The sequence below is a fragment of the Felis catus genome, chromosome C1, assembly GCF_018350175.1.
Source record: "Felis catus isolate Fca126 chromosome C1, F.catus_Fca126_mat1.0, whole genome shotgun sequence".
In the NCBI taxonomy this organism is placed as follows: Eukaryota; Metazoa; Chordata; class Mammalia; order Carnivora; family Felidae; genus Felis; species Felis catus.
In genome coordinates this window covers 92872269-92894060 of record NC_058375.1, presented here as the reverse complement: position 1 = coordinate 92894060, position 21792 = coordinate 92872269, and the positions used below count along the sequence as shown (strand labels likewise).

The following is a 21792-nucleotide window of genomic DNA, read 5'->3' as shown; positions in this document are numbered from 1 at the left end:
TTGTATTATGAAGGAGATTATAAATTTTATCTTATATATTATGCCACTTAGAAGAAATGAAGAGGTAGTTTTAAAACGTTCAATAATTTTTTTTGTTTTCAACCAAATATTAAGAATGAAGCAGAAAAATTATTGTTAAAAATACATATAAGGGGCACCTGTGTGCCTCAGTGGTTAAGTGTCTAACTCTTGATTTTGGCTCAGGTCATGATCTTACAGTTGGTGGGTTTGGGCCCTGTGTTGGGGTCTGTGCTCACAGTGCAGAGCCTGCTTGGGATTCATTCTCTCTCTCTCTCTCTCTCTCTCTCTCTCTCTCTCTCTCTCTCTCTTTCTTTCTCTGCCCCTTTTCTGATTATGCTCTCTCTTTCAAAATAAATAAACTTAAAAATATAGGGGCGCCTGGGTGGCACAGTCAGTTAAGCATCCAACTTCAGCTCAGGTCATGATCTCATGGTTTGTGAGTTTAAGCCCTGTGTTGGGCCCTGTGCTGATAGCTCAGAGCTTGGAACCTGCTTCAGATTCTGTGTCTCCCTCTCTCTGTCCCTCTCCCTCTCACACACACTCTCTCTCTCAAAAATAAGTAAAGATTAAAAAAAAAAAAAATTTAAGGGGCGCCTGGGTGGCTCAGTCAGTTAAGTGTCCGACTTTGGCTCAGGTTGTGATCTCATGGTTCATGGGTTCCAGCCCCACATCAGGCTCTGTGCTGACAGCTCAGAGCCTGAAGTCTGCTTTGGATTCTATGTCTTCCTCTCTCTCTGTCCCTCCCCCACTTGCATTCTGTTTCTCTCTCTCTCAAAAATAAACATAAAAGTTAAAAAAAAGTTTTTTTAATATATTTAAAAATATGTATGAATATGCACCAAACAGTAGAACCCCAAAATCTATGAAGCAAACATTGGCAGAGTTGAAGGGAGAAATGATAGTTGGAGACTTCAATACCCTACCTACTATAATGGATAAAACATCTAAACAGAAGATCCGTAAGGATACAAAGTACTTGAACAACACTATAAACCAACTAGACCTAACAGACATCTGTAGAATACTCCAACAATTTTGTTGCTTTGGAGGATGCACCTTTTTAAAAAAAATTTTATTTATTTATTTAAAAAAATTTTTTTTAATGTTTATTTATTTTTGAGACAGAGAGAGACAGAGCATGAATGGGGGAGGGGCAGAGAGAGAGGGAGACACAGGATCGGAAGCAGGCTCCAGGCTCTGAGCCATCAGCCCAAAGCCCGACGCGGGGCTCGAACTGACGAACCGTGAGATCGTGACCTGAGCCGAAGTCGGCCGCTCAACCGACTGAGCCACCCAGGCGCCCCCCAAAAAAATTTTTTTTTAATGTTTGTTTATTTTTGAGACAGAGACAGAATGTGAGTAGGTTAGGGACAGAGAGAGAGGGAGACAGAGAATCCAAAGCAGGCTCCAGGCTCCAAGCTTTCAGCACAGAGCCTGATGCAGGGCTTGAACCCACAAGCTGCGAGATCATGACCTGAGCTGAAGTTGGTCACTCAACCAACTGAGCCACACAGGTGCCCCACTGCACCTTTTTTTTTTTTTTTTTACCCAAAGGTGCCTGTATCAGTCTTTTTAGAGAAAGTTGTTTTCTTAGGCCCTCAGGTCAGTGATTGTATTCCAAGTGTTTGTAACTTGTTTTGTGAATATGTGAATATTAACAATATCTGAATACAAATATGTAAATAAAGTGATACTAACAAAAAAAAGAACACTTCAGCAATAGCAGAATACACATTTTTCAGGATAGACTATATATTAGGACCCAAAACAAATCTCAATAAATTTTAAAAAATTGAAATCACATGAAGTGCCTTCTCTGACCGTAATGGGATGAAGCTAGAAATTAATAACAGAGGGAAAATTGGAAAATTCACAAATGTGTAGAAATTAACACACTCTTAAATAACCAGTGGGTCAAAGAGGAAATCACAAGGGAAATTAGAAAATACCTAGAAACTAATAAAAATAAATACAACATACCAAAGCATACAACATTCCAAATTGATGAGATACAGCAAAAGCAGTGCTCAGGGGAAATTTATGCCTGTAAATGCTTACATTAAAAACGAAAAGGGGTGCCTGGATGGGTCAGTTGGTTAAGCATCCAACTCTTGATCTTGGCTCAAGTCATGATCTCACAGTCTATGAGATTGGGCCCTGATTTGGGCTCTGTGTAGACAGCATGGAGCCTGCTTGGGATTCTCTCTTTCCTCTCTCTCTGCCCCTCCCCTCTCAAAATAAATAAAACTTTTTTTTTTTTAATGTTTTAATGTTTGTTTATTTTTGAGAGAGAGAGTACAAGTGAGGAAGGGGCAGAGAGAAAGGGAGACACAGAATCCAAAGCAGGCTCCAGGCTCTGAGCTGTCAACATAGAGCCCAATGTGAGCTCAAACTCATGGACTGTGAGATCATGACCTGAGCTGAAGTCAGACTGAGCCAACTTAACTGACTGAGCCACCCAGGTGCCCCATAAGTAAATAAAAATTTAAAAGAAGAAGAATAAAGTCCTCAAAGTAATAACCTAACTTTATGCCTTGAGGAACTAGAAAAAAGAAAAACAAATTTTAGCAGAAGGAAGTAATAAAGATTAGAGGGGAGATAAATAAAATAGAGAAAAGGAAAACAATAGAGAATCAATAAAATCAAAAGTTGATTCTTTGAAAAGATTAACAAAATTGACAAGCCCTTAGCTAGACTAACCAAAAAAAAAAAAAAAAAAAAAAAAAAGAGAGAGAAAAGACACAAGTAAAATCGGAAATAAAACTGGGGACTTTCCTGTCAACCTTACAACAACAAAATGGATTGTAAGAGAATACTATGACCACTGTAAGCCAGCAAGTTAGATAACCTAGTTGAAATGGACAAATTCCTAGAAATCACAAATTACCTAAGCTGACTCAAGAGGAAATAGAAAATCTCAACAAACTTACAATGAGTAGAGATTGAATCAGTAATCAAAAACCTTCCAACAAAGAAAAATCCAGAATCAGGTGGCTTTATGGATGAATTCTACCAAACATTTAAGGTAGGGTTAACATCAGTCCTTCTCAAAATCTTCTAAAAGTATTTAAGAAGAAGGAATACTTCCTAACTCATTCTGTGAGGCTAGCATTACCTAATACCAAGGCCAGATGAAGACATTACAAGAAAAGAAAATTAAAGCCTGGGTGGCTCAGTCGGTTAAGGTCTGACTCTTTGATTTCAGCTCAGATCATGATCTCATGGTTCATGGATTGGAGCCTTGTGTCAGGCTCTGTGCTGATGGCCTGCTTGGGATTCTCTCTCTCCTTCTGTCTCCTCTCCCACTCACACACTGTCTCTCTCTCAAAATAAACTTTTATGTGTATTATTTTTGAGAGAGAGAATGCAGAAGCCAGGGAGGAGCAGAGAGAGAGGGAGACACAGAATCCAAAGCAGGCTCCAGGCTCTGAGCTATTAGCCCAGAGCCTCACGCAGGGCTTGAACCCACAAACCGTGAGATCATGACCTGAGCTGACATCGGACACTTAACCAACTAAGCCACCCAGGTGCCCCTCACACTAAATAAACTTTAACAAAAAGAAAGAAAGAAAACTACAGACCAATTTCTTTCATGAATAGAAACTAAAACCCTAACAAAATACTAGCAAACTAAATTCATCAGTATATTCAAAGGATTATGTACCCTGACCAAGTGAATTTATCCCAGAGTGCAAGGTTAATTCAACATTAAATAAATCAATGTAGTATGTCACATTAGTAGGATAATGGACAAAAAAACATCTGACCATGTCAATTGATGCAGAAAAGGCATTTGACAAAATCAGACACTCTTTCATGATAAAAGCTCTCAGAAAACTAACAATAAAATGGAATTTCCTTGGCATGGTAAAGTTCATTTATGAAAAACCCAAGCTAACCTCTTACTCATTGGGGAAAAACTAAAAGCTTTCCCCTAAGATCAGGAACAAAGACAAGGATGCCTATTTTTACCGCTGCTATTCAGCATTTCCTGGAAGTTGTAGCTAGAGAGATTAGACAAGGAAAAGAATCAAAAGCCGACCCAGATTGGAAAGAAAGAAGTAAAACTATCTCTATTTACAGATGACATGATCCTGTTTATAGAAAATCCCAAATAATTCATAAGAAAGCTACTAGAGCTTACAAACGAGTTTAGCAAAGAGCAACAATAAGAGTTAGTTGTGGTTCTATACTACCAACACTGAACAATCTGAACAGGAAATTAAGAAAGCAGTTCCATTTACAATAGCATATAAAAGGATAAAATACCTGGGAATAAATTAAACCAAGGAGGTGAAAAACTTGTATGCTAAAATCTATAAAACATTGCTGAAAGGAATTTTAAAAGATCTAAATAAATAGATATCCTGTGTTCACACATAGGGAAACTTAATATTGTTGTCAGTACTCTCCAATATGATCTACAGATTTCATGTAATTCCTTTAAAAAAATTCTGCAACCTTTTTTGCAGCAGTGAAAAGCCAGTATTCAAGTTCATATGGAGTTGTAATGTGTCCTGAATAGCCAAAACAATCTTTAAAAAGAACAAAGTTGGAGGATTCACACACAGTTCATGATTGCAAAGCCACAAAGCTACGGTAGCTACAAAAGCTACAGTAATCAAAACTGTTTGGTACTTGCATAAGGACAGAAATATAGACCAATGGACTACATTGAGAGACTAGAAGTAATCCCATATATCTGTGGCTAATTGACTTTTGTCAAGGATGTCAGGTCCATTCAACGGGAAAGAATAGTCTCTTTAACTGATGATGATGGATCAGCTGGATTTGTACATGGAAAAGAATGAAGTTGGATCTCCACCTCACATAATGTACAAAAATGAACAGATCAACAACTTAATTATAAGAGCTAAAAGTATAAAACTCTTAGAAGAAAACATAAGGGCAGATCTTTGTGATCTTGGATTTTGTAATGTATTCTTAGATATGATACTAAAAGCTTGAGCAACAAACGTAGAAATTGATAAATTGAGCTTCATCAAAATTAAAAGCTTTTGCGCATCAAAGGACATTATCAGAAAAGTGAAAAGACAGCCAGCAGAGTGGGAAAAATATTTGCAAATTATATATCTAATAAGGGTTTAATATCTAGCATATATGAAGAACTACAACTCAACAACAAAAAGACAATTCAACTTATGAAAAAGGAGTTGAGGGGCATCTGGGTTGCTCAGTTGGTTCAGCATCCGACTCTTGATCTCAGTTTAGGTCTTGATCTCAGGGTTATGAGTTCAAGCCCCTCATTGGGCTCCATGCTGGGTGTGAAGCCTACTTAAAAAAAAAAAAGTCGAACAAACATTTCTCCAAAGAATATATTCAAATGGCCAATAAGCACATGAAAAGATGCTGAATACCACTCGTCATTAGGGAAATGCGAATCAAAACCCCAATGAAATATAGATTCACAACTACTAGGATGGCTGAACTCAAAGCAGTGGAAAATAAGTGTTGGTGGGGAGTGGAGAAATTTGAACCCTCATACGTTGTTGATTTGAATGTATAATGGTGCAGTCACTATGGATTGGTGGTACCTTAAATATAGAATTAAATATAGAATATAAATATATAAATAAAATATAGCTTAAATATAGCTAAATTTAGAATTACCGTATGACCCAGTAATTCCACTCAAAAACATTGAAAGCAAGGACTCAAACAGGTATCTGTACATCCATGTTCATAGAGGCATTATTCACAGTAGCCAAAAGGTAGATACAACCCAAGTGTCCACTCACAGATTAATGGATAAACAAAAGTGGTATATCCATTCAATGGAATATTATTCAGCCACACAAAGGAATGAAATTCTGACATATGCTACAACATGGATGAACTTTGAAAATATCATGCTAAGTGAAATGTCAGATATAAAAGGACAAATATTATATGATTCCACTTATATCAAATATCTAAAATTGACAAAATCATAGAGAAAATAGAATAGAGGTTACCAGGAGCTTGGGGGAGGGAGAGAAATGAGAAGTTACTGCCTCATGGTTACAGAGTTTCTCTTTAGGGTGATGAAGAATTTTGGAAATAGTGGTAATAATTGCACAATGTTGTGAGTATAGTTAATGCCACTGAATTGTACACATGAAAATGGTTAAGATGACAAGTTTTCTATTTTACCAACAATAAAAAATTTAAAAGAACACAATTTTTTCTCAGAGTTATTGCTATTAAGTTATGAAATGGAAGAGGATTGTTACTATTTCCTGGAAAAGGGAGACAGTTTTAGCTTAAGTTAGTTGTATAAGACTCTTGGCTAAGCTTATTGTCACTGTTGGCCAATTTCAAAGATAATTGATTAGTTCCAGGGTAACCCTGGTTCACATGATCTTTGTAATATGACCAGACTCCACCTTGGCAGAGAAGTCTTTCTTTGCCAATATTGGAATTTACTGAATATCCAAGTCCTGTAAATTTTTTTTTTTAATTTTTTTTTTTCAACATTTATTTATTTTGGGGACAGAGAGAGACAGAGCATGAACGGGGGAGGGGCAGAGAGAGAGGGAGACACAGAATCGGAAACAGGCTCCAGGCTCTGAGCCATCAGCTCAGAGCCCGACGCGGGGCTCGAACTCATGGACCGCGAGATCGTGACCTGGCTGAAGTCAGACGCTTAACCGACTGCGCCACCCAGGCGCCCCCCAAGTCCTGTAAATTTGAATGCTATACAGTTCTTTGGAAGAATGAAGCAGGAATGTTGGGATTAAGTTTACCATTCATTTATTCTACTTTCTTGTGAAAGGTCGTTTGAAACCTGAATTAAGGTACTGTTTTTGAGGGAAATTTTTAAAGTTTCTCTCTAGAGTAACCTATTAAGCCATTTACCTGCTTAAATTAAGTGTGTTGGACAAGGCTAATACTGTGTTTATTAAATCCTAATGTCTTCTCTTAGTATTTTTTTCAAGCAATACAGATCTAACCCCCTTGTGACAACTATAATATATTTTTCTTTTGCATTAGTCAAAGATCCAGGGTAACCATTCATTTTGGTCAGTCTTTTGCTATAGAATAAAGTAAATTAATTGATCTACTTGATTATAAAAACTCATGGATACTATGTTATTTTTCAAAGAGCAATATATTAAGTATTTTCTAATTGTTAAATATAGCTACTTGCACATTTCATCCAGCGTTTATAGAAGTTACTGTTGAGTAGGGACATATATTTAATCATAGTCTGTTAAAATATATTTTCTAATATTTTTAAGCTTCGAGATTCAACAGAACAATTTCAAGAATATTATAGGCAAAGATTACGCTATCAACAGCATTTAGAACAGAAGGAGCAACAGCGGCAGATATACCAACAAATGCTGCTCGAAGGAGGTGTGAATCAGGAGGATGGTCCCGATCAGCAGCAGAATCTTACGGAACAATTTCTTAATAGGTATGTCTTTCAGTCATTTTTTAAAATGTAAGGAATTATTTCAAAGAGATTACAAGCAGGCAATGACTGCTGCTTTCCATGTATAGTTTGTAATTTTAAAGTGTTTGAAGTAATACAGAGTTACAGAATATCTTCTTGTCACAGCATTCTGAGGGTCCATCTAATTTTGTTCTTCTTTCCTTTAAATCTTTTTTCACATCGAAGCAACAAGAGCAGAAGTGTGGTGGTTCAGCTGACAGCTGGAAGCAAATGGCTAGGTGGATCCAGCTCTGTCCCAGGGTAGTTCAGGTCCTAGGGGTCCTAGTTACTTAGCTTCGTTTTGCTTGTTTCCTCATCTGCTGCACAGAACAGCCATGAAGATGAAATGAGTTAATCTATGCAAAGTACTTAGAACAGTATCTGGCATATAGCAAGCACTGTGTTAAGTGTTCACTGTTGTTTTTATTGTTATTTTGGGTGCTTGAACTTCCAGGTTCTTTTGAATTCAGTATATTAAAATTATTATTGAATTCAATATATTAAAGTTATTCTTTCTTATAATTTCTGCCAAGGTAATATGACCTTACATTGCTTTTAATTATAGGAGGTGTGTGTGTGTTTCTGTGTGTGTGTGTGTGTGTGTGTGTGTGTGTGTGTGTGTGTGTGTGTGTTTGTATGTATATGGACAGGTAGATAGTAATGTGTCTTTTTAAAAATCAGTAAACTAGAATATATGTCTCTGAGCAAAGCTTGTTGGAAGATTAAATGAGTTAATATATAAAAAATTACTTAGAATAAATCCTGGTGCATATAAGAAGTGTACCATAAATGTTGGTTATTATTGTCATTATGATTAGGCAATTCAGTGGTGACTATCAGTTCTTTATTTGGTTCAATAATATTGGAAGTAATCTGCTTGAAATTCTGAGGGTTGGGCAAGTCAGTGAGCCTGAAATTGATTCTGTCTTCAAACCTTCAGGAATGTTTAGTGGTAGTCTAGAGTCTAAGTAGGCTTTTGAACATTGCATTTGAGGATCATTTTCTTATCTCCTCTGATAAGTCCGTGGTTTATTAGAATTATCCTAATTTGATGAACTGCCATTTCTGGTTCTTGGATGTCTTCTTCATATCCATAAAGGTCATGGTTGCAATTGGATTCTCTGACCATTTTATTTTGCAGTGAAAACAGATAGCTGGCATTAAATCAGAAGATAAAATGTCAAGGTTCTGTGATCCTAACAGTGGTAAAGGATGTACTTCCTCAGGAAAAAACTATTCAGGATGGTTTATCCTTCCTTTAAAGGCCATTATAAATAGAATTCAAGTTCTTTCTTGTTATTTAGCTTTTGAAAATTAGTTTCGTATAAATTCTGTTGTTCTCCTGGCCCTCTCTTATCTATTGTTTTCTAACCCTTTAATATTTTATTCAATCCTTTTTTTCATATATCTGAGGCCGTACCAGGACTTTATTTACTTTTTGAAAAATTTTTAAATGTTTATTTACTTTTGAGAGAGAGACAGAGCATAAGCAGGGGAGGGGCAGAAAGAAAGGGAGACGCAGAATCCAAAGCAGGCTCCAGGCTTTGAGCTGTCAGCACAGAGCCCCAATGTGGGACTCAAGCTTATAAGCGGTAAGATCATGACCTGAGCTGAAGTCAGATGCTTAACCAACTGAGCCACTCAGGTGCCCCGCTGTACCAGAACTTTAAAATACCTAATACCATGGACAAATTGAATAGAGATAGAATCTATAAAATAAAATATCCTTTCCCTAAAATGTTAATGTTGTATTTCTTCAAGTCATTCTAGCAATAGAGCATAGTTTCCAGATTTAAATTTTGCATCTTTTTTCCAAGAGGCATAGACAGAGGGAAAGAAGTGAGTCATGTTACATAATAGATCTTATTGAAGAAAATAAACTAAAGCATGATAGAATTTTTATTAACCATACTGTGTCACTACTTTATACTTCTTGATATTTTGTTTCTTCTAATACTAATAATCGGCACTGCTGATTTGGCACTTAGAGGCATATTCTGCCACATCCCCATCCTCACCACTTTAGAGAGTCAAAATGATGTTAGCATTTTACTCTTTATACTTAGCACTTCCCAAATTTACTTGACCTCAGACTCATTTTTTATGAGGAGCATTTCACAGGATTAGTGTTTCATAGAACACAATTTGGAAAATGCTGCCTAGTTAAAATTTTTAACATAAAAAATAATGGCTGGCAGTTCCTTTAATAATATTGAGTTACTTTTTAAAAGTCTTTTCTGGGGCGCCTGGGTGGCTCAGTCGGTTAAGCCTCCGACTTCAGCTCAGGTCACGATCTCACAGTCCGTGAGTTCGAGCCCCGCGTCGGGCTCTGGGCTGATGGTTCAGAGCCTGGAGCCTGCTTCCGATTCTGTGTCTCCCCCTCTCTCTGCCCCTCCCCTGTTCATGCTCTGTCTCTCTCTGTCTCAAAAATAAATAAACGTTAAAAAAAGAAAATTAAAAAAAAAGTCTTTTCTAAGCCCTAAACATACACACACACACACACACACACACGCACGCACGCACGCACGCGCCAGTGTTTAATGTAGGAAAACTTTCAAAATACAATAAACCACAGCACCTCTTGGAATTCATACCCCTTGTGACTCCTCTCTCATATTGAATCTAAGCTGTAAAAAGTGATGCTGGGCCACAGTCTTTTTTTTTTTTTTTTTTTTAATTTTTTTTTTCGACGTTTATTTATTTTTGGGACAGAGAGAGACAGAGCATGAACGGGGGAGGGGCAGAGAGAGAGGGAGACACAGAATCGGAAACAGGCTCCAGGCTCCGAGCCATCAGCCCAGAGCCTGACGCGGGGCTCGAACTCACGGACCGCGAGATCGTGACCTGGCTGAAGTCGGACGCTTAACCAACTGCGCCACCCAGGCGCCCCTGGGTCTCAGTCTTAAGAGAGCTTGTCAGCTTCCTCTTTGTGCTCTTTGGAGCCCTGAGTCCAACAAAAGAAGTCAGTCTATCCTGATGTAGGGAGACTTGTGATGAGGGAAAGACCTTGAGGCTCACTTGCTTTGCTTTCTCTTTTATCCCTCTAGTACCTAGATCAGAGCCTGTCAGAAAGTCTGTGTAGATTGAATATGTGAATAATAGGATGCCACTTGACTGTTCCATCATGGCCTGCTCTAATCATACATTTCCTACTTGATGTGATATAACTACAGAGATGAAATGAAAATGATTTGTTTTGTTGGTGAGAAATTTTGGTAGTGGTGATATTTTTGTTGACTACTTTGGGAAATTAAGTTTTAAGTGGAAAATTAAACCAGTTAATACTGTAGAAGAAACAGATTTTTTTTTCTTGCTGTTATGGTAAAAGGTGCTTTTAGGCCTATATCCTTCTACAGTGGCATACTTTAGGAAAACTTGGATCTTCTTTTGGTATCTTGGTTATGTCTTAAGCTAATGTTTTAGTACAAAAAAATTACCATTTATCTATTACCATTTATATATTTCATATATATATATTACATGTGCATGTATTTGCCTTCTCAAACTTCTAATAATCTATATGTTAAGAATGTGGGGCACCTGGGCGGCTCAGTTGGTTGAGTGTCTTGACTCTTGACAGTTCAGTTCAGGTCATGATCCTCAGGGTCGTGTGATCAAGCCCCATGTTGGGCTCTGTACTGAGCATGGAGCCTGTTTGAGATTCTCTGTCTCTTCCTATGCCCCTCTCCCCCACTCATGCTCTCTCTCTTTCTGAAAAAGAAAAAGAAAAAAAAGGAAAGAATAATTGCGGTTCCTGGCTGGCTCAGTCAGAAGAACATTTGACTCTTGATCTTGGGGTTGTAAGTTTGAGCTCCACATTGGGTGTGGACTTTACTTAATTAAAAAAAAAAAAAGAAATGTGATTAAGTTTTTTTTTTTAATATAATTGCACTGTTTTATTTTATAGGTCCATTCAGAAGCTTGGTGAATTAAATATTGGAATGGATAGCCTTGGTAATGAGGTATCAGTGCTCAACCAGCAATGTAATGGGAGCAAAAGCAATGGATCTAATAATTCTTCTGTAACTAGTTTTGCTACACCTCCCCAAGACTCTAGTCAGAGATTAACACATGATGCTTCAAATATTCATACAAGCACCCCTCGTAATCCTGGATCAACAAATCACATACCTTTTCTTGAGGAGTCACCTTCTAGTGGAAACCAAATGTAAGTACTTTATAAAACCTGGAAATATTAACTTCCTGCTAATGAATGGAAACCTAAAAAGTTGAACTTCTCTTTGGGGCCTTACAAATAAAAGTTTTTGGAGCTCATGGGGCACCTGGTTGGCTCAGTCAGTTAAGTGTCCGACTCTTGGTTTCAGCTCAGGTCATGATCTCATGGTTGTCATCAACCATGTCGAACCCCTTGTTGGGCTTGACACTGATAGCACAGAACCTGCTTGGTAACCCCCCCCCCCCCCCCCCCCGGCCTCCTCTCTCTCTCTCAATAGACAAATTTTTAAAAAATTTTTAGAGCTCATTACCTACTGAATCTTTTTCTAATCCGTCTTTATGTTTTTCTACTAACTTCTAAATTTCTTAGTAGTCTTTTTTCTCCTGTTTTTATTTTTGCTTTCTCATCACTACCAAGAAAATTCTATCTTTTAATACATTATTTTACTCAAAGATCTTACAGTTTTATCTTCTCCCTGGTTTTCTTTTTTCTTGCCATTGGTACCTTTCAACAAATAATATTTAATTAACAGATGTTGAGAGCACAAGATGTTTTATAACATGTTGGGATGATTGCAGCAAGACACTCTTGGCTGTTCTGGCAGTTACAGCAATTGAAGGCATTTTGCATATTTATGTTTTCACTAATCAGGGAAGAGTTTTGTCTTGCTGTCATTAGTAAACAAGTGTTAATTTATGCAATGGGAATAGTTAAGGAGCATTTCCTTCATCTATTCTTTTTTTTTTTTAATCCCTCCTTAATCCCCTTCACCTATTTATTTCACCAGTCCCCCTACCCACCTCCCCTCTGGTAATCATCAGTTTGTTCTTTATACTTAAGAGTCTGTTTCTTGGTTTGTCTTTTTTTTCTTTTGCCCCCCTCCCACCCGCCCCCACTTTTTGCTCATTTGTTTTGTTCTTAAATTCCACACAGGAGTTTCTTCATCTATTCTCAGCATTAAACACCTTTGAGAGTGGTTCATTTAAAAATGGATAACTTGCATTTGGCCTTTGGATGCTTATAGGAATTAGATTAGCTTTATAAATTTTGTATCAAGAGTTCTAGTTTTGTTATTATTTATTATTTATTAAATAAATATATATTCATTATTTAGTATTTATTATTTATATATTATTTATTATATAAATATAGACTGTATAGTCTATATTCATTATTAAATATAAATATTTAAATTTATTATCTATTTTATTATTTATTATAAATAAAAATTATTTATTTTTCTATTTTTATTATTTTATTTTGAAAAATTCTAGTTTTATATATAAAAGCATAAGTTCATCTAATATTTGCTTCCTTATTAGTTTCAACAACTCTATTTTTGCACTCCCAAAACTAGAACTCAAAGTTTAAAATTGTTTTTGTTTTTTTTTTTTAATTAAAGTAACCTACATACATGATTTAAAAAGACAAATAGCACGTGAAGGTAATCTTACCCATCTTTATCTATGATTTCAATTTCTGGTAGGCTGCTGTTTTCAACCCAGTTAGCTGGGTTTTTTTGCTATATATTTCCACATTTCTAAATAACATAGTTCTGTTACTATTTTTATTATCCATTGACTTCCTGCTAATTAGATTTAGCTACCATACTCCTCACCCACAATACATTTACTTTGTCTACTCTTTCTTTCCAATATGTATCAAATTTTGTTTAAATCAGTATTCAATGTTGATGGTCACGTAATGTGATACCTGACTTGTGTGATATAATAAATATGATTATGTTTTCTTTTCATATAACTTCTTATTTTTCATGGAGACAGTAATTGCCTCATTTTTGGTGTGCCTTTGTGGGGCTAGAACTCATGAACCACAAGATCATGACCTGAGCTGAAGCTGATGCTTAACCAACTGAGCCACCCAGGCGCCCCTAGTCTCTGACTTTTATATAGTAGACTTTCTTAAACTATCTGGAAACCTTTGACTGTCTATAAAGAGTGCAGCATTAATGGAGAAAAAAAAAAGCCAATTGGAAGGTTATGGACATAGATGGAACATGGCAAAAAGTAATTAAGGAAAAACACTGTTTTATTGTAGGACTTGAAACTGTCAGTTTCTGTAGTCTTTTCTCTTGGGCCAGAGAAAATTTTCCTAAAGAACAATCTAAGTTCCTGTCTGGGGTAGCATTTAAGCATAGCATCCAGGATTCTAAAACTTAGCAGGAGAAAACTACTTGACATCTCACTATAAAATTTATGGATTTTGACTCAATCTCTTTTCCAGAATGACTTCTCACTTCTACTTAAAATGGTGTTTGGTGTCATTGAGTCCAGAATCTCTTAATAAATGGCTTCAGAGCGTAACTTTGACTGGGGTCAGTGCAGGTCGTTTGCCAAAAAAAATTTGGAAATTGAAAGGATAAATTAATTCAGTTTGTTTTGATATTCAGAGTAAACTTTATTTGAATTTCTATTCATACAGCTCATCAGAACATTCGGTCATTAAACCACCTCTTGGAGATTCTTCAGGGAATCTATCAAGGTCAAGAGGGGAAGAGGTAATACTTTGGGGAAGGAGGTTTCATCATTATTTTTATATATACTTGCAAATTTTGCTAAGGAATTCTCAATTCATAGAACTATTTTTAGAAATAATCATTATTATTAATGCTGTTATTTGTCTCAAGGTAATTGAACATTCACTGGGCTAAGTGAAGAGGTTGCCTCAGAAAATACTTGCAAGTATTCATTTTAATGGTCCAGTAGCAATCTGGGCTCCTGAGTTGGGCCTGTGCACTATTCTCTGAACCTTGTGGTTAATTTCTTTAGATATTATTGGTTTTTCCTTTGGGCTTATCTTCAGTGCAGCTATTTTTTTGCTTTGGAACCAGATATCCTTACCTAATTACTATATAACTTCATTCTATCTTATTTCTTAGTTCAAATTTTAACCCCATAAACACAGCCATTATTCCAGATGCTTATGGGCCAGATAACATAAATGAATAAAGTTGGCTATGGTTGTGATAAGCAACACATAAGAATATTTTTCGCTTGCACAAAGAAATCTGCTTATCTAGTATTTCTAGTTCTTTTCATTTTCAAGAAATTGTAGGAATGTAGATTTTTATTTGAAATATATTTTAAAAATAGCAACAAGTTTTTTAAAAATTTCAACACTGCAGATGAGCACATAGAGTTAATTGGTGGCTCTGCTACATCTATTCTAAAGCAACCCTTTGTAATTATTATTCGTGTGCTATAGGCCATTTGATCAGTTAGTCATTCTTCTCCCTTTTTCTCTTATCTACCAATGCTGTTTGTTCGACGGTCACATTTCCTATATGTGGATCAATGGGAAATATAGCATTTCTAGTCAAATAAATTCACATGAGTAATTTAAAAAATTTTTTAAAAATGTTTATTCACTTTTGGGGCACCTGGGTAGCTCAGTTGGTTAAGGGTCCGACTTCGGCTCAGGTCATGATCTCGCGGTTCACGGTTTGCGGGTTCGAGCCCCATGGTTGGGCTCTGTGCTGACAGCTCCGAGCCTGGAGCCTACTTTGGATTCTGTGTCTCCCTCTCTCTGCACCTCTCCCACTTGCACTCTGTCTCTCTCTGTCTCTCAAAAATAAATGTTAAAAAAAAAACAACTTTAAATGTTTATTCACTTTTGAGAGAGAGAGGGAGGTAGAGAGAGAGAGAGAAAGAGAGAATATGAGCAGGGGAGGGGCAGAGAGAGAGGGAGACACAGAATCTGAAGCATGTTCTAGGCTCTGAGCTGTAAGCATATCTGAGTTAAAGTAAGATGCTTACGCAACTGAGCCACCCAGGCGCCCCTCAAATGAATAATTTAAGAAATGAATTCAGTTACATAAGGCAGACATAGTATGATCTATCAAGTTTTTCCCCTATTCCCCCATGAGGATGTATTACATGAAGACATAAAAGTTTGTGTAGGAAGAGGCACGATCTCTTCACTGACTGTGGGTCCTAGAGCTGTCAGGTTACAACCAGAGCGGAAGACATTTGCCTTTGTATGTGTACTTGACATCTGTACTTCCCAAAGACAGGATTTGGTGAGGTGTGTTGACCACACCTAGTCTAGAGGTCCCTGTTCCAGGTCCAGTCCATTGTAGTCAGGGTAGCAGGGTAGTTTCAAACTATACTAATAGCAGGAGTCATGAAAGCTTTTATATAGCCACCCAGGCTTCAACTTACCTTCCTCAGAAGAGGACAGAGTTTGACAGTTTAAAATAAAAATGAGGTTCAAATTAAATGTTCTGATTAAAATCCTTTTCACAATTTTAAAAGAGTATTTTATAATTTCAATTTGAAATATTAAAGTATTCATTGCTAGAGATAGTGAAACTATCCCCCAACCCCCAAGTGGATTGAATAATAGTCTTTTATACTTCCTACTTTTAGAAGCACAAATGATATTCTGTTAACTTTGTGAGAATTATATATGTGGGCTATGTTTTTTCTTGATAGTTAAAGGTAACTATATGGGACTGCATAGTCTTATATTTTGTCATAGTAAGCAAAGAAAAACTTGAATGTCTATGTGCTCTCTGAATTTAGCAATGGGCAGCAAAAAATAGGAAAATTTGGCTTAATTTGAATTTGCCATTTAAAAGAATATGTGATTGTAGGTAGTGATTTATGTGTGATTTATTTATATGTGATTTATTTATCACATAAAGTGATAAATAATGTAGTTCAGATGAATTTAAAATGGACTAAAGAGGAATTCTTTTAAATTCGCTTTTTTCATAGAATGACTTTCATATTTATTCTTTCCATAGGATGACAAATCAAAAAAACAATTTGTTTGTATTAACACCCTAGAAGACACACAAGCTGTTAGAGCAGTGGCTTTTCATCCAGGTGGTGGTTTATATGCTGTAGGTTCAAATTCAAAAACTCTGAGAGTATGTGCCTATCCAGAAGTAATCGATCCAAGGTAAGTAAGGATAGATGGTTTGTACTGTCAATCCTTAGTTTTTAATTTAGCTATATTAGTTCTTTTTTCAGAATTGCCATTCGGTAGTGTTTAATTTTTATTTCTCTTTATTAAACATTAAAATTTTTATTTTCAATGCTTAGGAAATACACATCAGAATTGTCAATTAATTTTATAAGTTTTTGTCATAAAATGTTTTTATTGGGCCATGAATTCAATGTGCAACTGAAAAGAAAATCTTTTGATCTGATCTATTTTCTAGATCAATATTAAGTACCTTCTAGGTATTGGCAATTTATCAGTCTTCTTTTCTGTTTTTAATTACGAAACTTTTCAAGCACACACAAAATTAGATGTCAGTACAGTGCAGTGCAGTAATTGTTGAGATTTTTGTCATATTTGCTTTATCCTTTTTGTTAAAATAGTTTAAGGTAAATCCTGGATGTGTCATTTCACCCTTTAGGATGACTCTCCAGTTCTTAAAGACTTGATGTTATCATCATACCTAATGAAATTTTTAGTATCCTAGTGTTAGTCTCTGTTTTATTTTTTTTAATTTATTTTATTTTTTATTTTTTAAAATTTACATCCAAATTAGTTAGCATATAGTGCAACAATGATTTCAGGAGTAGAGTCCTTAGTGCCCCTTACCTATTTAGCCCATCCCCCTTCCCACAACCCCTCCAGTAACCCTCGGTTTGTTCTCCATGTTTATGAGTCTCTTCTGTTTTGTCCCCCTCCCTGTTTTTATATTATTTTTGTTTCTCTTCCCTTATGTTCATCTATTTTGTCTCATAAAGTCCTCATATGAGTGAAGTCATATGATTTTTGTTTTTCTTTGACTATTAGTCTGTGTTTTAAAATGCAGGTAAGATCTATTACTCCACTAAACCAATGTTTGACTCCCATTAAAGGCCAAACTTATGAGCATGACATTCAGGACCTTCCATAACTGTGCCTGCAACTCCTCACCTACCATGTCCATCCCACTCAGTCTGCAGCTGGGCACTTGCCATACTATATTTTATCTTCACTGGAGTGATTCTGCTGTCATCTTTTTCTGTAAAAATTCTCCCTGTCCTTTAAGGCCTTGTACTTTTGTACTGGACCAGAACACTTACACTTGCCTTACTGTTTGTGGGTAGTCATGACAACATCGACCCTTGCAAGATTTTTTTTTTTTTTTGAGAGAGAGCAGGAGAGAGAGTGTACATGCTCATGGGCTCACGGGGGAGGAGCAGAGGGAGAGGGAGAAAGAGAATCTCATGTAGGCTCCATGCCCAGAGCAGAGCAAGATTATGACCTGAGCCAAAATCAAGAGTCGGATGCTTAACCAACTGAGCCACCCAGGCACCCCAACCTTTGTAAGATTTTAAACTCTAGAAAGAACTCTCGCCTCCTTTCTTTTTGATTCATCCCTTGCATTCCCTCAGCCCCAGCCAATTGCTCATATTATATGTTTAATATAATATTAATATATGTTTTTTGAATTTGGAAGCTTTAGTAGCTCTTTTTTTTCATTCCTCTGTGTTTCTGAGTTAAAATCTATGAAAAATATGTGAAATGGAGATTTTTTTAAATGTTTATTTTTGTGAGAGAGAGAGAGACAGGGCGCAAGTAGGGGAGGGGCATAGAGAAAGGGAGACAGAATACAAAGCAGGCTCCAGGCTCTAGGCTCTGAGCTGTCAGCACAGAGCTAGACGTGGGGCTCAAACTCGAACTGTGAGGTCATGACGTGAGTTGAAGTTGGACACTTAACTGAGCCACCCAGATGCCCCAAGTGAAATGAAGAATTTTGAAAAAATAATCTTGTTCCTTATGTGGTCTGAAATAGAGTTAGGTTAGTCTAATAATAGTTTATAATTTTACTTTTCAATTTTAAACATACTTTATTTATTTATTTTTTTAAAGTTTTTTTTTTTTCAACGTTTTTTATTTATTTTTGGGACAGAGAGACACAGAGCATGAACGGGCGAGGGGCAGAGAGAGAGGGAGACACAGAATCGGAAACAGGCTCCAGGCTCCGAGCCATCAGCCCAGAGCCCGACGCAGGGCTCGAACTCACGGACCACGAGATTGTGACCTGGCTGAAGTCGGACGCTCAACCGACTGCGCCACCCAGGCGCCCCTTTAAACATACTTTAAATTCAGAGTGCCTGGGTGGCTCAGTCGGTTGAGTGTCTGACTTCAGCTTAGGTCATGATCTCGCGGTTTGAGTTCGAGCCCCGCATCGGGCTCTGTGCTGACAGCTCAGAGCCTGGAGCCTGCTTCGGATTCTGTGTCTCCCTCTTTCTCTGTCCCTCTCATGTTCATGCTCTGTCTCTCTCTGCCTCTCAATAATAAATAAAACGTTAAAAAATAAATAAATAAATAAATAAATAAATACACTTTAAATTCATTTCTTTTACTTTGAGATTTTGAAGATTGTTATTGACATGTTGTCTGATACACTTTTTTGCTCCCTCCCTCAAGACAATCATAACATAGAATTTCATCAACTTTGGCAAGCAAAAAATTGAAATGTCTTTCTGTAATGTTTCTGTTTAGTGCACATGATATCCCTAAGCAGCCAGTGGTACGTTTTAAAAGGAATAAACATCATAAAGGATCCATTTACTGTGTGGCCTGGAGTCCTTGTGGACAGTTATTAGCAACAGGATCAAATGACAAATATGTTAAAGTGCTGCCCTTCAATGCAGAGACTTGTAATGCAACAGGTAGGTCCCAAGTATGTAAGCAGTAGTGTTCTTAATGTTTCTTAATGTATTCTTAATGTTTTCCTTATGTTCTTTGATATGTCTCTGTTTTATTTTCAATAAAATCTAAGAATATAGCCTTTAGAGTTTTCTTGTAATTGCTTAGTTGCATTCATAAGGCATTATTCTTTTTTAGTAAGTTCTTAATCAGTGTTGTCTAATTCTTAGAAAATTATTGTTATTCAGAAAGATAACTTTTGGGGTGCCTGGGTGGCTTAGTCGGTTAAGCTTCCAATTCTTGATTTTGACTTGTGTCATGATCTCATGGTTTGTGAGTTCGAGCCTCACATCAGGCTCTGTGCTGACAGTGAGGAAACTGGGATTCTCTGTCTCCCTCTTTCCCTGCCCCTCCCCCACAGACGCACGCTCACTTTCTCTCAAAAATAGACATTTAAAAAAAAAAGGAAAGATAGCTTTTAAATAACTACCAGCAGTGCATTAATGAATATGTTCCAGAGAGTACCTGTCTTCTCTTTCTTTTTCTTTGGCATAAAAGAGAGGATAAGTCTCTAGCTGTTTTAAGGATGATGATAACTGAATCAGTACTTTGATTTCTTGAAGTTTTTTGCTCTTTAAGTAAAATGAAATTGATAATAGTATTATCCCTACGTGAAAATATAAACCACTCCTCTCTACCATTATTCTTGCTTAGTTTTGAGACAGTTTAGCAATACCAAATTATCACAGTAAGTTGAGCAGCATCTTTTTTTTTAATTCTTATTGTTGTTTCAGGACCGGATCTGGAATTTAGTATGCATGATGGGACAATTAGAGACTTGGCATTTATGGAAGGCCCAGAAAGTGGTGGAGCTATTTTAATAAGTGCTGGAGCAGGGGATTGTAACATTTATACAACTGATTGTCAAAGAGGACAGGGCCTGCATGCTCTGAGTGGACATACCGGTATGTGATAGTTTCAGATGCTACTTTTCTTTTTGTTCAACCTGTGCTTTTTCCCCTCTCTGCATTTTCATTAATGGGGTATATTTTATCAAAAGTGACTTCTTCAAGACAGGAAATTTTTATTTTAAAAGTTTTAATTGGGAACTTTAGATAACAACACAGTAACAATAGGTAACATTTCCCTGTGCGCTAAATCCCTTGCTTATACACATAATTTAATCCTTACAATAATCTTATATGGCAGGAAGTTGTATCTTCATCTTATATATGAAATAAACAAAATTTGAAAAGGCAAAATGACTTGGCCAATATCTTACAGCTGAATATGGTAGAATTGAGATAAGACCTCAGGTCTGCCTCTTGCAAAGCCAGTGTTCTAACACCATGATCCTGTGCTTTGCCATAATTTGCCATAATTTCAAATGATATTTTTTTCAGTACTAATTATGGTATCCTGAAATGGTCAGTAACAAGATTGTTTAGTATGATTTTGATGTGCAGTTTACTGAATTTTAGTGTTTTGAACATTGCCAGTATATTTGATATATATGGAAAGTCTCTACTACCCAGTGTATTTGATTAACCAGACCATCACATGTCTAATAATGAGTACCTCGCTTTGAATGTGTTTAAGAAAAGTACTGTTCACCATAATAACTGAGTATATGATCTTTTATAGGGCATATTTTAGCACTTTATACCTGGAGTGGCTGGATGATTGCATCTGGTTCCCAAGATAAGACTGTTAGGTTTTGGGATCTTCGAGTACCAAGCTGCGTTCGTGTTGTTGGCACAACATTCCATGGAACTGGTAGGTTTTTCAGGAATTTAAATGAATTTATATGACAAAGAAACTTTGTAAAATGCGCTTGTCTAGTTCCTCTCCCTTGCAACACATCTGTTAAAAAAAATAGGAATAAATAGTAAAACAAATAGTTGGTATTTTACAGATTACCTTAAATTCTCTCAAAATACTTTCATCTTACTTTCTTTGTAAAAATAACATTCAGCTTAGGAAACTGAGGCCCAGAGACATTAAGTGTCCTGCGCCAATTATTCTGTCAGCAGGGCTCTTTTAGAACTCAGACCTTTAAAAAACATGTTTTAAAATACGGCAGAAATTGAAATTGAACAAGATCATTTTCTTCTCACTCCCATTCCTTGGTATCTTTCCCTAAGGAACCAATTTCTTATTTATTCTTCTATAAATATTAAGTGTATAACCAAGAAATTTGTATATATCATAACCTCCTGTCTTCTTTAAACATATGTCTAAAGAATGCACACAGAAATGGTAGCATATAATACATGACTTACTTTTTGAACTTAACAGTATACCTTGGATTGTTCCATGTAAACCGAGGGTATTGCTCTTTGTGTTATGTCACCTTTTTAATTTTTTTTAATGTTTATTTTTGAGAGAGAGAGAGAAAGAGACAGGGTGTGAGCTGGGGAGGGGCAGAGGGAGAGGGAGACACAGAATCCAAAGCAGGCTCCAGACTCTGAGCTGTCAGCACAGAGCCTGACACAGGGCTTGAACCCACGAATGGTGAGATCCTGATCTGGGCCGA

At 36.6% G+C, this 21792-nt stretch overlaps 1 protein-coding gene across 10 annotated transcripts in view; it reads left to right on the top strand.

Moving 5' to 3' along the window:
* WDR47 (WD repeat domain 47) overlaps nt 1-21792 on the top strand; it is a 70311-nt gene that overhangs the window by 35214 nt on the left and 13305 nt on the right. For 7 of the 10 annotated variants that reach the window (XM_019837548.3, XM_019837547.3, XM_019837545.3 and 4 more), the window contains 7 exons: nt 7263-7441; nt 11367-11627; nt 14079-14154; nt 16405-16562; nt 19110-19279; nt 20045-20221; nt 20901-21032. In XM_019837548.3, coding sequence (XP_019693107.1) covers nt 7263-7441; nt 11367-11627; nt 14079-14154; nt 16405-16562; nt 19110-19279; nt 20045-20221; nt 20901-21032 — 1153 coding nt within the window. The remainder of the gene's footprint in view (nt 1-7262; nt 7442-11366; nt 11628-14078; nt 14155-16404; nt 16563-19109; nt 19280-20044; nt 20222-20900; nt 21033-21792) is intronic. The other 3 variants (XM_019837550.3, XM_019837549.3, XM_019837546.3) reach the window with 1 other exon arrangement.